Genomic DNA, 15,770 nt, shown 5'->3' with positions numbered 1-15,770 from the left:
CGTCTTGTGAAATCATAATAAAAATCCCTTGTCCACAGAAAACACCAGGTCATTGTGGCCACAGCACAAGTTGAGTAAGTTTAATCACGAAAAATGCTTTAGCGATGTAGCCACATAAAATGCTTTAGCGATGTAGCCACATAAAATGCTTTAGCGATGTAGCCACATAAAATGCTTTAGCGATGTAACCACATAAAATGCTTTAGCGATGTAACCACATGTAATAAGAAATAAAGAACACTGAAGATTAACCTAAAACAAGGCTTTATTAAACTAGAACGACACATGAACTGACGAAGGAGACTTGGACAGTAGCACACTAAATCAATGTTGTGAACACATTCTCACGACGTTACACAAACATAAACAAATAGCAACTATTTCACCACATTCACCCCGCCTAGAATTAAAATAGCAAGTATAGTAATATAGTAGGCCAATAGCATAAATAAAAGAGAATGCATGTGCCTGTAATACAATAGATCAATAAATAGTGTCGAAATATTAATTTCTCTTGTAAACAATAGTGAATGGTGATGCAAAGAAACCTAAAAACCAGTATCTGTTGTATGACTTATAAACAATTACTAGTTTCTGTTTTAAATATTAACAAATAGTGTAGTAAGTAGACATGTACGTAAATAAATGAAAAGTAAACTCTAGTATCAGTAGCAAGAGATAAACAATGCCAGTTTATGTAGAACATAAGTAGTGCAATAAAGGAACAACTCTAGACTCTATAGTTCGGTCTGGTTCTTCTCTCTCTTAAGTTGTAACGGGGTTGACTATCCTGTTCTACAGTTTGGGAGTCACTAGTGAGTTCCTGAGCGTCAAGTGGGGTATTTTCAAGAGGAAGCGCTCGGAGGTCCTCAGAGCCTACCAGGGGTTCTTTCCTTTCTTGTATCACCGTAGGGGTGTTGACTGGTACTTCCGTGTTTTGAGTTTCTGGAGGATATTCATTATCCTCACCCTGAGGGAAGAACGAAGGTTCACTTGTTGTTGTGGATGGGGAGGGGGTGGGAGCCAAGCGTCTTAGAGAGACCGTCTCCTCTTTACCGCTGGGCAACCGTACGACGGCATATTGGGGGTTGCACATCAGCAATTCGACTTCCTCCGTGAGAGGATCATACTTTGAAGATCGGTTCTCTCTTCTCAGCAACACTCTACCTGGGCTAGATAGCCAAGTGGGGATAGATATCCCGAAGGAGGATTTCCGGTTGAACCGGAAAACTCTCTCATGTGGAGTTTCGTTTGTTGCCGTAGATAGTAATGATCTAATCGAGTATAGGGCCTGGTTCAAGACAAGCTCCCATCTCGAGATCGGGAGATCGAGGTCTTTCAGTGCTAAAGTAACAGCGTTCCATAGTGTTTTGTTTAGTCGTTCAATTTGTCCGTTGCCTGAAGGATTAAAGGCGGTTGTTCTACTTGTAGCTATTCCCCTCTCGTGCAGAAAGGATTGCACCTCCCTCGACATAAAGGACGTACCTCTGTCAGAATGGACGTACTCTGGCATCCCAACAAAGGAAAACAGCTGATTTAAACACTTTATGACAGTGGATGAGGACATATCGGGACATGGGTAGGCAAATGGGAAGCGTGAGTACTCATCCACCATTGTTAATAAGTATTTGTTGTGAGTAGCAGATGGGAGTGGCCCCTTAAAATCAATGCTTACTCTCTGAAATGGTTGGGTAGCTTTGATGAGGGTGCCTGAAAACTGTTTGAAGAATCTAGGCTTCAGTTCAGCGCAAGTTTTACATTGGTTTACCACTTTGCGGACGTCCTCGCAGGAAAAAGGTAAGTTCTTAGTCCGAACGAAATGGAGGAGTCTCGTGACCCCTGGGTGACAGAGGTTGCTGTGTAACAGTTTGAGGTCTTCTCCAGTCATTGCTGACGCAAAGTGGTTCCTTGAAAAGGTATCCGCCGCAGCGTTTTGTTTCCCGGGTCGATATACGACGTCATATTGGAAACAACTAAGCTCCAGTCGCCATCTTTGAATCTTTTCGTTTTTGATCTTGCCCTTGTTCTGCTGGTCAAACATAAAAGACACTGAGCGTTGATCTGTAACTAATGTGAAGGGTCTACTGATAAGGTAATGTTGCCATTTTCTCAGGGCTTCTACGATAGCGTATGCTTCCTTTTCCACTGCTGAGTGTCTGCGTTCACTATTAGTGAGTGTTCTTGAAAAGAAGGCGACAGGACGGCCGTCTTGATTAAGAGTGGCGGCAATCGCGATGTCAGAGGCATCTGTTTCGACTGTTAGTGGTCGATTGTAGTCTATCGTCGACACAGCAGCGTTTTCAAGTTCGTGTTTTAGCTGTTTAAAAGCTTGTTGTACTTGTTCAGGGGGAGGAAAGGCTTTGTTGTTCACCAATAAATGGATCTTGTTGGAGAAATTTGGGATCCATTGAGAATAATAGGACAGTAGTCCAATCACCCGCTTTTGTGATTTCATGTCTTGTGGTGGAGGTAGGTTTCTCAATGCTTGAAATCTTTCGGGGTCTGGTCTTAATTGCCCTTGTGAGATTTCGTAGCCTAGGAGGCATACTTTATTAGTCGCAATAGCACTTTTATCATTGTTGAAGGTGATACCGTACTTTTTAGCGGCATTGAGAAATCTCTGTAGATTCTGGTCGTGGCTAATGGAGTCAAGTCCGCAGATGGTAACGTTATCCACGTAAGCGAACGTGTCCTGTAGCCCTGCCTCCTCAATTATTGTGTTGATCGTCCTTTGAAATGCGGCGACTCCGTTTGTCACTCCAAAAGGAATGCGGCAAAACTGATAAAGCTTTCCGCCAGCCTCGAACGCCGTGTACTGCTTTTCATCATCCCTGATAGGTATCTGGTGGTAAGCGCTTTTGAGGTCAAATGTACTGTACATTGAGTATTTAGATATTTCCTGCACCAGTTCATCCACTTTTGGCACGGGATACGCGTCGAGGTAAGTGAATCGATTGATGGTTTGGCTATAGTCGATTACCATTCTCTTTTTGTGCCTTTCATTCGTTGTTACAATTATCTGGGCTCGCCACGGGGACGTGGAAGGCTCAATAATTTTGTCAGATAGAAGTCTCTTGATTTCAGTTTGAATGAATTTGGAGTCAGGCATAGAATATTTTCTAGATTTAGTGGCTATGGGATGGCAGTTAGGAGCCAGATTAGCGAAGAGGCGAGGGGCTTCAACTCGTGCAGCTTTCAGCGTACAGACCTGGAGAGTGCTTCGTTTTCCTTCAAATGGGATCATCAGTTTTTCGTGCTGGCTGATGAAATCTAGCCCTAAGATTACATCAGATACTAGTCCATCTAGTAGTGAGAGCTTAACACTTTCATATTGTTCATCTTTGTACTTTATTTTAGCGAAAATATGGCCGTGAGTAGTGCGAGAAAGATGTGTAGAGGCCATGTAGATTCTGTTTCTGGACGTTTCTAATTTCCATTTGTACCTTTTAGCAATTGAAGAAGATATATAGCTTTCACTGCTCCCCGTATCTACGAGAGCCTTCAATGGTACTCCATTGACGAGTATTGAAATAGTAGATTTAGTAAGACCGGACGCTGGTGTCGATGCCCAGGAAGATCCAACGGTTGTAGTCCGAGACGTGTCATCATCTGCTTTCACTATGGCTGAGGTTGTAGATTTGAGTGTCTGTCTGGTCGATTTACAGACTTTCTGGAAATGGCCCCTCTTACCGCACAAGTTGCATGTAGCGTCACGGGCCGGACATCTAAAGCGTTGATGTGGGCTGTTTCCACAAAAGAAACATCTTTTACTAGTCGCCGCACTCACCTCGTGTTCTACTTTTGTCATTGGAGAAAGGCTCTCCTCGTCGGCGCTAGCTCCACAGGGAGTTTCAGAGTGGATGTTATACGCCATGGCATGGTTATGGGCATATTCGAGTTGTCTTGCCTCTTCATAGGCGCACTGTAGAGTTAGAGTAGATTTCTCTAAGAGTCGCAGCCTTATGCTGTTTGAAGCCAGTCCAGTAATGAAGGCGTCTCTTACGAAGATATCTCTGTGTTCTTCAGCGGTGACAGCTTTGAAGTCACAGTCTTTGGCCATACTTTTAAGCTTAAGTAGGAAGGAGTCAACGGTTTGTCCGTTCTCTTGTCGACAAAGAGTTATCATGTGCCGTGCAAAAATTTCGCTTTTAGGCTTCACGTAGACATTTTGTAGAGCTTTGATTGATTCTTCGAACGTTGTACACTCACTTATGTACTGAAATACGCTCGAAGAAACGTAGTTTTCTAGTAATTTCTTTTTGTCAATCTCGCAATGAGAGACTGAGGAGATGAAATTCTCAAATGTTCTGAGCCAGTGCAGCCACTTCTCGGCAGCCGATGGCGAGCTAGGCTCTATGTCTAGCTCTTTTGGCCTAAATAGACGTTCCATTTGTATTACTACTTTTACTTACAGACTGAGAATAGTGTTGAACGAAAATCCCAAAAAGATACGTGAGGCACATAGATCCATGAAATTGAAAATTTCTAGTTTAATAAATTGTAATAAGAAATAAAGAACACTGAAGATTAACCTAAAACAAGGCTTTATTAAACTAGAACGACACATGAACTGACGAAGGAGACTTGGACAGTAGCACACTAAATCAATGTTGTGAACACATTCTCACGACGTTACACAAACATAAACAAATAGCAACTATTTCACCACACCACATAAAATGCTTTAGCGATGTAACCACATAAAATGCTTTAGCGATGTAGCCACATAAAATGCTTTAGCGATGTAACCACATAAAATGCTTTAGCGATGTAGCCACATAAAATGCTTTAGCGATGTAACCACATAAAATGCTTTGTTTTTGTAGTTACATTTGTAGTTACATGTGTCTTTTAGTATAGTCACAGAAAACATTTGCTCTACGAAGCACTGAATACCCTTACTCCTTGTAGCTACAGAAGACTCCAAGTCTTTGTAATTAGTATCACATTACACGAAGCTACAGAAACTAGTACGCTGCACACCCAACGATTTCCGGGCCATAAATAATATATGTAAAAGAAGCAGACGGTTTGTTCTTGACAGCGGTTCTCAATGGAATTGCTCACCTTCGACCTCCTCTATGTCAGACAAAAAATCCATGTTCCATTCGCCGGAGATGTCATCGATGCCAACGATCTCCAAGTTGTTCAAGACGATCTGGCAGTTCTTGTACTTCTTGACCAGCTGGTTGTATCTGTGTTGGGCGTCACCGCTCACGCTGAGACCCACTGCGGTCCCAAAACAAACTGTAGAGGGAGAAAAGAAAATTGTTTAGACTTTTCAGTTTTAAATGTTGTTTTTAATGGATCATAACAAGATTGAACTGACTACAACGCACTGGCGGATCTAGGGGGGGGGCGGCGGTAGGGGCGATCGACCGAAAATATCATGAATAGAATTCACACAATTTGTATTCGAATTTATTAATTATGTTAAAAATATATACTAATTATTTATATTTCAACCTATTTTTAAATTATTTCGCCCCCCCCCTCTAGTATGTTGGCTGATTTGGTGGGGTCGGGAGGGGAAGCTGGCATCAATCCCGCCCCCCCCCCCCTTTACACTTTCGAGTGGGGGGAGCGGTCAAATTTATTTGTAGAAATCACAGCTTGCTAACAAAATCAATTAAATATCTATATCATTAAAACTTGTTATTTTAACCGATCTTTTTATTATGTCGTTCCCTGTTTGCCGATTTGGGGGGGGGGGGAACGAATATCTCTACTACCCTTCCCACCTAAACCCTTTGAGTGGGGCGGGGGGGGGGGGTCCGTATTTATGGAGAAATCATAGTTTGTGAACAAAATTAGTTGAACTTGAATTAATATATAAATTTTATATTATGTCGCTCCCTTTCTGGTATTTTGGCCGATTCGGTGGGGTGAGGGGGGGGGCGATTGCATGTACTGCCCTCCCCACTCTAGCCCTCTGAGTGCTTTGGGGGCGGTCCTATTTTTGTGGAGAATCATAGTTTGTGAATAAAATTAGTTGAATATCTATATAATATAAACTACGTATTGATATGTGACCCATTGTATATTATGTCGTACCACACTCTAATCTCAAATTGTATCATTAGTAAATTTAAATGAAAAAGGGTTGTACCAGGTGGGAGGGGCGATACATGCAATCGTATTTCCCCCATCGGACAAATCAATACTTTTTCTTTTTGTATTATAGTTAAGAAATTACAAAATTTAAAAAAAATCTGTCATTAATATAATTTATATATACTATAAATTAAATTCTTATATCGAGTCGCCCCACCCCTATTCTTTAATGCCAAATGGAATCTTTAGCAGAAATTATTAAAGGAGCGAGGATTAATCGTTTTCACTCTACCGCCATTCCCATTTCCAGAGTTTTTTGTAATTTCACTTGAATTTATCATAATTATTTTAAGAAAGGCTTTGCATTGGAAAAGTTACTAGAATTCAAACGAATTTTTTCAGTATAAGAGTCATGATTGAGATGAGTTCTAAACTCAAATAATATTTTTATAGTCGCCTTTACCCAACCTTTACTCAATCTGATATTTTTCTAGCTAATTAAATTTGGGACTATAACTCACAATTTATACTACAGTTTCCTTGAATACTATTTATCGAATAAGTTTTTTTTTCGGCGGCGATCCTCAAAGCAAAAATCTAAATTCGTGGGGTATTTTAACTTTTCAAGGAACAAATCGGTTTTATTTGCAATGTTTTATGGGCCTATAAATTCATTTTAGAATATTTTTCAAGTACAACATTATTCGAAAGGTCATTTTTTAATAGTATGAATAATGAGCTTTAGATCAGGAGAATGCGTTTCTGCAGTGAAGAATGCAAGAAAACGCTTATGGCGTCGGGGATTCGCCCCGAACTCCATTGATGAATAATGAGCTGTAAATGTCAGGAGAATACGTTTTTGTAGTGAAAAAAAGCAAGAAAACGCTTTTGGCGTCGGGGCTTTGCCCCGAACTCCACAAGAGAACCTTATAGCGCTGCCCCAGTTGTTTTGTTTTTCGCCGAAGGTTGAGAAATGCTGCTTTTTTTTATTCTCATATATATATATATATATATATATATATATATATATATATGTGTGTGTGTGTGTGCTGTACGCACGTTTATGCGTAGGGTTAGGGTTTACTGGGCGTTAGGGTTAGGGTTTGTAAAAAAATCGCCCCCCCCCCAGTCCAAAGTTCTGGATCCGCTAGTGCTACAACGGCAACTGAAAGAGAACTTTGAAACACAGAGTTCTAGTTTATAGTAGGGAACTTAAAGGATGCATATGACAAATGCTTTAAAATGTCGTTTATATATATTCAAGTGTTTAAGTGGATATATAATAAAACAAAATGGAATTAAAAAAAAAAAAACAAGGCGTAGAACTCCATATTTACAGGCAAATATCTAGATAATGTATGATTTATTTCCCTTTTCGATATAGACAAAAATGCCGCTATTTAATTAACTATTTTGATTATTTCTTTTATTATTGATTCATGTTTTGTTAAGAGCAAGGAATAATTTTGAAAGTTTCAACTTGATAATGGGTGGGAGCACTAATGTGTTCAACGTTTGTACCAGACAGACAGACAGACAGAGTGATTTTATAAAAGCTTTGTAAAAAAAAAAAAAAAAAGAAGGGAGGGGAACCCGGAATGGAGAGAACACAAAGTTCGAATCCCGGGCAAATTCGAGGTTCTACTGGAGATGAGAACTTTCAGATACCCCCCCCCCCCCCTTTTTTTTTTGTTTTCTCACTCTCGTATCCACATAGGACCAAAGTGCAATGAGCTTTTTGGAGGAGCATGAAGGACTCTGGAGAAGCATGGAGCACTTTGGAGGAGCGTGGAGGACTCTGGAGGAGCGTAAAGGACTCTGGGGGAGCGTGGAGGACTCTGGAGGAGAGTGGAGGACTCTGCAGGAGAGTGGAGGACTCTGGAGGAGAGTGGAGGACTCTGAAGGAGGATGGAGATCTGGAGGAGAGTGGAAGACTCTGGAGGAGAGTGGAGGACTCTGGAGGAGGATGGAGATCTGGAGGAGAGTGGAGGACTCTGGAGGAGAGTGGAGGACTCTGGAGGAGGATGGAGATCTGGAGGAGAGTGGAGGACTCTGGGGGAGCGTGGAGGACTCTGGGGGAGGATGGAGATCTGGAGGAGAGTGGAGGACTCTGGGGGAGCGTGGAGGACTCTGGGGGAGCGTGGAGGACTCTGGAGGAGAGTGGAGGACTCTGGAGGAGAGTGGAGGACTCTCCATATAAAATTATCAATACTACTACTTCCTAGGAAGATGTTCATTTCTTGTACAAGGGTCGCAGTGGCGTATCTAGGGTTAGGGGAGGAGGGGGAGAATTTGAAAATCCCCCCGGCCCCCACTTGAGAGGGTCTCCCAAATGAGTGGGGGGTTTTTTACATTAAAAATTTAATATTACGCAATTTGCAGGGTCCCCAAAGAGGTCTAGCCCCCTCCCCGGGCCCCCAAACGATGGAAAATTCCTAGCTGCACCCCTGCAAGGTCGGTAGTGCTGCAGACCTGCCATTAAATAAGAACATTTCTCATGGGAACTACAATGAATTTATGTTTTTTTTTTAATGAAACTCGATCTTGGCAGCAGCCAGAGAATTCGAGACACGTTTTAACTCTTTCTCTCCGTAATTATTTACCACATTCTGGTGGAATCAACGCTGGTATCGTCAGTTAGGAGAGAAAAAGTTAATAATAAGTTGAGTTTCTATTCGCTTTCTTCATTATCCACGTCAGTAGGTAAGTCTGGGTCACGTCCAACACACAACTTGACGAGAAGCCAAAAAAAAAGGAAAACAATAATTTGAAATAATAAAAGAAATGTCACGAGTCCGGTGTAAGGTACATCAATCTAGACTGCTTTGGATGTAAAAACAACTCGAGAATAGAAGAGTGCGAGGCACTTATCTTCAAGACTCGGATCTGAGCGTCAATACTTAGGAACTGCCCCTGCCAGGCCACACAACCGTAGGCCCATCAACTCTATCAGATCAGGAGGCCATTAAGGAAACCGATTGTTTCAAATGAAATATATCCCGGCAGAGAGCCGCTTAGAAAAACAAACAGTGAAATGCCAGACTCTGAGATTTTATGGAAAGAATAACGCCATGTCCCCAAGTTCACCTGCACCCCTCCCCTTCCCCGGAGGGCGTCTTGTTTGGTCTCAAGGCGCAGTTCATTGTCGAGTTGTGTTTTTACGCGTAAGACTCGTGGTTCTACAATCAAAGAACGTACACAACTCTTTAGCTGATCAAACTGGCTGCGTGACGAATGTCTTTTAAGACAAGATCCTAACGTCTTAAGAAAACATTATAAAACCTAGACTAATTAAAAATCAACGCCATCCCAGGATTCCGAAAAAAAAAAAGAAAACTTATATGCCTCTTCTTTAATAGTTGTTGGATATTTTAAAATGTTCACAGTAATCTGCGTTATAGTTTTTCATTTTGACTGCTCAACCAATGAATGTTTGAATGCTTAATTCGATTCTTCAGTGTTAAAAAAAAACAAAAAAAAACAACAACAGTGCACAAACACTGACATATAGCTCATCAATACTTCCGTATTCTGTGCACCGGATACACTCAATACTAAATGAGTTAGTTAAGGAAGCGCCTCCACTACCAAACACCTCAAAAGTAGAAATATTTATGCATTTAACCCTATAAACGTGTGTGGTAGATTAGCCTCTAAACATCAGAATTGTAATTCCATTTTGTATGCACTCATTATAAAACAGCTCAAAACTTAAAGGGTTAATGTATGAACATCAGATTTTGTGTAAGAAAATTATTATACAATATAAAAATGTGTATAATTTGAGCTTTATCTAAATATTAGCGTCTTACCAATTTCAGTTGTGTCTTTCGCGTGTATCTTTTTATATAATCACTATTATATTTGAAAGCCAAAAAGAACAGGAAGGAAAGGGTTAACTATTTGAGGAAGAGAAAACTGAAAACAAATAATTTTGTTTTTTAAAGACAGCAAAAAAAAAAAAAAAAATTTCCATTAAGGGAAAAAAACAACTAACAAAAGATTTTGAAGGGAAATAACAGCAATCACAGCATCCGTCGATAACCTCCCCTCCTTTCAGACGCGGTCCCTTTGATTATAGCTACAACACGCATCGTGGTCATCTGGATCGTTTTATGGCGAAAATAGTACCGACAGATTATTATTAGGTTGTCTTCCTTGCCTCTCTCTCTCTCTTTGACTCCATATTTGTCTCCCTCTCTCATTCTAGCAAGGCCAAAAGTACAAAACAGTTACAATGCTAACCAATTAGGTCGCCATTTGGTACCATCTTGGTTGGCTCATCACTATCACGTGCTATCGTTCGAGCAAAGCCACTCGTTTTTCGCACTCCATCCCTCCTCGATGGTTGTGAGTTCAAGATCTCTTCTGTTATTTTTTTTACCCACTCAGTCAATACAAGACCAACTGTTCGGGGACACACACACAAATAAATAAAGCCTATACAGAGAACAGAAACCTCAGAAGCAGAGTAAGACATGTTTGTCCATTACATTCACTGGTAGAAAGACTTTTGATTGTTTAAAAAACATACAGGCTTTCATTTTAATTTTTTTTTTTAGTTGTAGAGAGATGCAGAGTTGAAACTGACTATTGGTCAGACCGAGTGTTTTAAACAATTGAAAGCCACATTTTAAAAACACCTGATATAGCAAATGTCACGTGAGAGCGAATGCAGGAACCTTATTGTAACTTTCGTAATCCCCCCCCCCCCTCCCGGCCCGGTAGGTAAACGTATCCTAATCAGACTTTGAAGGAGCGGTTGATGTTGAGTTAACGGTTAAAGAGGGTGTCACGTGGCTAGCACAACGACCAAACGCCTTCACTTTCTCCCAACTTGAGCCAGGGTTGCGCTGGCTGTACTCACTATGTGATCAGGGGTAGAAAAAGTCACTTTTCAATCTCTTTTTAGAGAATGGAATGGGTTGCCTGAATCAGCCAGGAAAACCAACGACTTAGCAGAATTTTCACTAAATTTGCGTAGTCATGTGAACACTGCATTCATCTTTAATCTTCGGAGTCGAAGACATTGCCATTATATTAGTATTATAGATTGACGAGAAATGTGTCGGACGTAAATATCTTCTTTAAGTAACGTCTCTAATCTATAAGATAAGATGATTAGAAGATAAGATAACCAGAAGCTTTGTGCTCAGAAAATCATAATATTTTTTTGTCTAATTTGTTTTTATTTTAAAGAGGTTTTTAAACTATCCTATAGTGTGTGCATCTTTCCACCTACGTACCACCCAAGGCTTGAATTTTAAAATACGTATTAACTCTTTCTCTCCATAATTATTTACCACATTCTGGTGGAATCAACGCTGGTATCGTCAGTTAGGAGAGAAAGAGTTAAGCAAGTCTTGGAAATATTTAAATATGAAATCCAAAATATCTATGTGTCCAGTATTGCCCAGAGGGAACTCCCTGACAAATGGTTGGCCTATTTGGAAAGAAGATGGATGCGCACGGCCGAATTCAACAAACTGGACACAACAGATCGGTCATCGTTAAGAGTTTCGCATTTTGTCCGTTGAAACTGTTGTTGGGGAATGTGGCCAGAGGAATGTAAAGATATAGACAAGATAAACGCTGAAATAACTTTAACTTATAACATTGCTGTATGTTGGTAGGTATCAAGGCGCTATTGTAGCTTATAACATTGCTTCATGTTGGTAGGTATCAAGGCGCTATTGTAGCTTATAACTTTGCTGTGTTGGTATGTATCAAGGCGCTATTGTAGCTTATAACTTTGCTGTGTTGGTATGTATCAAGGCGCTATTGTAGCTTATAACATTGCTTCATGTTGGTATGTATCAAGGCGCTATTGTAGCTTATAACTTTGCTGTGTTGGTATGTATCAAGGCGCTATTGTAGCTTATAACTTTGCTGTGTTGGTATGTATCAAGGCGCTATTGTAGCTTATAACTTTGCTGTGTTGGTATGTATCAAGGCGTTATTGTAGCTTATAACTTTGCTGTATTGGTATGTATCAAGGCGCTATTGTAGCTTATAACTTTGCTGTGTTAGTATGTATCAAGGCGCTATTGTAGCTTATAACATTGATGTGTTTGTATGTATCAATGCGCAGTTTTAAAAGTTTTTATTTTAATTAAGAATATGAAAACGTTCGGATCTCAACGTCAACAGTAAAATAGCTCCATTGTAAGAAGAATTTAAACTAGTTTCTGCTGCCATAAAGCAGCAATGATAGGGCGAAGAAGTATATAGTAACATGACGACATTGTCTGATGTGCAGGCCAAACGCAAAGACCTTCTTGCATGTAATGTTAACATTTCATTTATAATTAGATTTAGGACTTCAGCGACCCTTTATAATAGTGCTGATTTATCGTTAATGATTTCTAACTAAAAAGTCATATTGCGTTATATTATGTTCTTATTGTTTTCGATCATTTTGCACGCAGATGAATTTTGTTTTCTTTACCCACTAATTAGATGAGTGAATACGCTAAGGTGAAGACAGGTTTTTATTTATTTATTTTTTACATTTTGTATAATAGACTACAGATATATTCAAATGTAAAGAGATTTCCCTTATATTGTGTACGAGATTAACTAAAGTCTCTGCAAGTTATTCGTATACCTTGTACAACAGAAACATTAATACAAATTAATTATTGGGGGAAAAAAAGGTCAATTTTATTTCAACTTCCGTGCTCCCCCAACTGTGCCCTCGGATACGCTCGAAGATTGTGCATCCATACAAGTGTCATTACAAGATATAACTAACTCGCGGAAAACTGAGCTCATTGCCTCATGGTGTGTGTATGTGGGGGAGTGGGGTGAGGGAGGGGGTATTTACTCCCGCTTTCTCTGCGCACCTGCTGACGGACACGAGCACAGATCACAAGATGAGGAATGTCAAGTGCTGAATGAGCGCCCTGGGCAGTTGGCGCAGGACAGGGGTGAGCCGCTCAACGAAGACATTCATGCCCTAAGCTAGTAGTCAAGTGAAACAAGATACGCACTTTAATGGCTCATTCCCCCCCCTCCCCCCTCAACTCTTTCTCAAAGAACAGATTGGCCGAACATATTTACAGCTGCGGTCAAACTTGACCAGATGGATTCTGTAACCACGAGTACCCAAGGCATGATACTGGTCACTTAGCGCCAAACGGATGGTATTTAGACAAGCAAGTGGGATGGTCACATTAACACAGCTGATGCCAATTAAGAATCTCCCTAATCTACCCAACAGTGCAAGACTGTCATGATGTGTCCAAGACGGCTTATTATTGTGTCTCTCTCTTATCTTTTATTTAGCCGTTTCTAAAAAGGGAAACAACAAATAAAAAAACAACATATCCTTAACTTATATAGTATCACAAAGGGAGGATACCAATAATGAAACAAGGCGCAAATAGAAACCATAAAAGTTGGAATCTCTGCGTTTATTTCAAGCAAAGACAAAATCCTTCAGTTCATGGTAGACAAGAAACATCATGATAAAAAAGGCGTTGTCTTGGATACAGTACATAGAAGAAGAAGAATGAAGATGACACGTGATCACTAAAACCCACTTTCGACCTGTAAATTTTGCCACACTTGATGCAGAACATGCCGCAATATATAATAAGCGATAACTTGGTTTAAATTTCAAAAGAAGATAAACATTTAAATATACAACATATTAAATAAAATGGATCTACAGAATGTAGAAAGTCCACTCACAAAATGATCCTGTCATGTGATCAGCGTGATAGAGAAATGGGGGCATGATAAAATATTCAATACCGTTGTCACTGCATACGTCCGCTCTCTTCACATGGCCTCCATTTCAGTAAGCATGTTCTATGGCAGGCCAGACTCTGGGGCATTCGAAATCTATCATTTCGCCCCGAGGGGGTGGGGGTGCTGCGGGGGCGCGTGCAATATTTACTTGGTAAATTATTTTGAATGGAGCATTTTGTTTTTCCTTATATAAAGTGTGTGTGAGAGAGAGAGTATGTGTGAGAGAGAGTGAGAGAGAGAGAGAGAGAGATAGAGAGAGAGAGAGAGAGTATGTGTGAGAGAGAGTGAGAGAGAGACAGTGAGAGGGGGAGAGAGAGAGAGAGAGAGAAAGAGAGAGAGAGTATGTGTGAGAGAGAGTGAGAGAGAGAGTGAGAGGGAGAGAGAGAGAGAGAGAGAGAGAGAGAGTATGTGTGAGAGAGAGTGAGAGGGAGAGAAAGAGAGTGGGGGGGGGTGCCTTTACAGTGCTATGTTCTAGTAAAAAGATGATCATGAAACAATTTCAACATTTTATAGGCACTTCTGGTATCGAGTCTGTAAACTGGAACCCGTTTAAAGAAAAGTAATGTATACATGTTATCGGCTAAGTGCGAAATAAAAGGTATTTTATACGCCCAAGGTGTTTTTAGGCATAGTAGGCATGTGCAAACTATAAATAACTGATACATAAATACTAAAAAAAAGTTTTAATAATAACACTATACAAATAAAAAGGTACTGCCATTTTAAAACAGAAAGCCTTTAAAAAAAACAAAAACAAGATGGCCCTCGCAAATAAATTGAGACAGATGTTATTATAGTTGAAATGTACCCCAATTTAATTAGATATCCACTGATGGAGGCTGACCATTTAAAAGCAAAACTAATGAAGGATGTTTGGTAGATGATCACACTATGTCGACCTGAATCAGGTCTTTCGTCCACAGCTTCCAGACGGAGGTCTAATTAGATAACGGGCTAGATAAATGGGATAATGGTTTCAGAAACTGACCGCTACATCCATCACTGTAAGTGACACGAGTGGAGTCACCACTGGCCTAGATCAGCACAGTATACAGTAACCGCGCCAATCCTGAACGTCAACACTGACCACCAACCGCCATTTGAAACCACCAACCGCCATTTGAAATGACCGCAGATCAAAGTGCAAATTTCAGACCCAAGCAGCCAAAACATTTAGAACTGACCGCTATCCTTTGGTCCACTCATGGTCAGTTGTAATCAATTGCTTTTCGTCGTCGTTACTCTCCAAAGTCCAGGTGACATTTAGCCACACCTCAACTGACTTAGGGTGTTGCCTTAAAGACATGCCTTAGATACCATCGGCGAAGAACCCAAGATAACTATCTACCGCCCTGTCAGTGTTCGTTTGGACCAACTCATTATATGCCAATGGTCAGCAGGTACAATGGCAGATATAGTGAAGATTTAACAAGTCTCAGCACTCGTAGCTTCTCTTTGAAAAGTTCAACAAAATAAACACATAAACCGAGCAGCTGGCCGAGCTCTGTAGGCTATTCTTTAAAGCAAAAAGTGTGTCAATAAAATATTTTTTTTTTTTTGTTTTTTTTTTTTTTGTTATTAGAAAGTTAATATATGTAAAGCATGAAATTCATCCTATCCAAAAAAAAATAAAAAAAATTTCAGCGTGTGTCGCTACTTGCCCAATGCTGTCTCGCTATTATCTAAAATGTATATTGATGATGATTAAAGCTAATATTATTTTCCAGCAATTTATTTGCATATTCAGGGAAGCTCTGGTGTACATCAGATGTTTCTTTAAAAGATAAGGTGACGAAACAGAGGAGATGAGGCTGAATTAACATGGCAAGAAGAGCTGCCCTCTTTCTAATTAGTTGATTTGATACAATCTAAATAAATCAATGTCTGAATTGGACCTTAGAATTGCCAATGTCGGCAACTCGGAATTTACCATTGGCAAAGAATGCAGCTTAAGTGCAAAT

General features: G+C 40.2%; 2 protein-coding genes across 3 annotated transcripts in view; both read right to left on the bottom strand.

Moving 5' to 3' along the window:
* The window catches only part of LOC106066507 (epidermal growth factor receptor-like), a 201,011-nt gene that overhangs the window by 37,913 nt on the left and 147,328 nt on the right, over positions 1–15,770 (bottom strand). For both annotated transcript variants that reach the window (XM_013225564.2, XM_013225565.2), the window contains exon 2: positions 5,068–5,247. In XM_013225564.2, the coding sequence (XP_013081018.1) occupies positions 5,068–5,247 (180 nt within the window). The remainder of the gene's footprint in view (positions 1–5,067; positions 5,248–15,770) is intronic.
* LOC129923404 (uncharacterized) lies at positions 228–4,665 on the bottom strand. The gene has a single exon (XM_056014242.1). The coding sequence runs from the start codon at positions 4,388–4,390 to the stop codon at positions 731–733; it is 3,660 nt and encodes a 1,219-aa protein (XP_055870217.1). The 5' UTR covers positions 4,391–4,665; the 3' UTR covers positions 228–730.

The sequence above is a fragment of the Biomphalaria glabrata genome, chromosome 16, assembly GCF_947242115.1.
Source record: "Biomphalaria glabrata chromosome 16, xgBioGlab47.1, whole genome shotgun sequence".
Taxonomy (NCBI): Eukaryota; Metazoa; Mollusca; class Gastropoda; family Planorbidae; genus Biomphalaria; species Biomphalaria glabrata.
Note: the sequence above shows the minus strand (reverse complement) of the source record. Positions and strands in the feature narration are given on the sequence as shown.

Bases quoted from the DNA above. Each gene is read 5' to 3' on its own strand.
- LOC129923404 (XM_056014242.1), bottom strand. From the start codon at position 4,390: ATGGAACGTCTATTTAGGCCAAAAGAGCTAGACATAGAGCCTAGCTCG.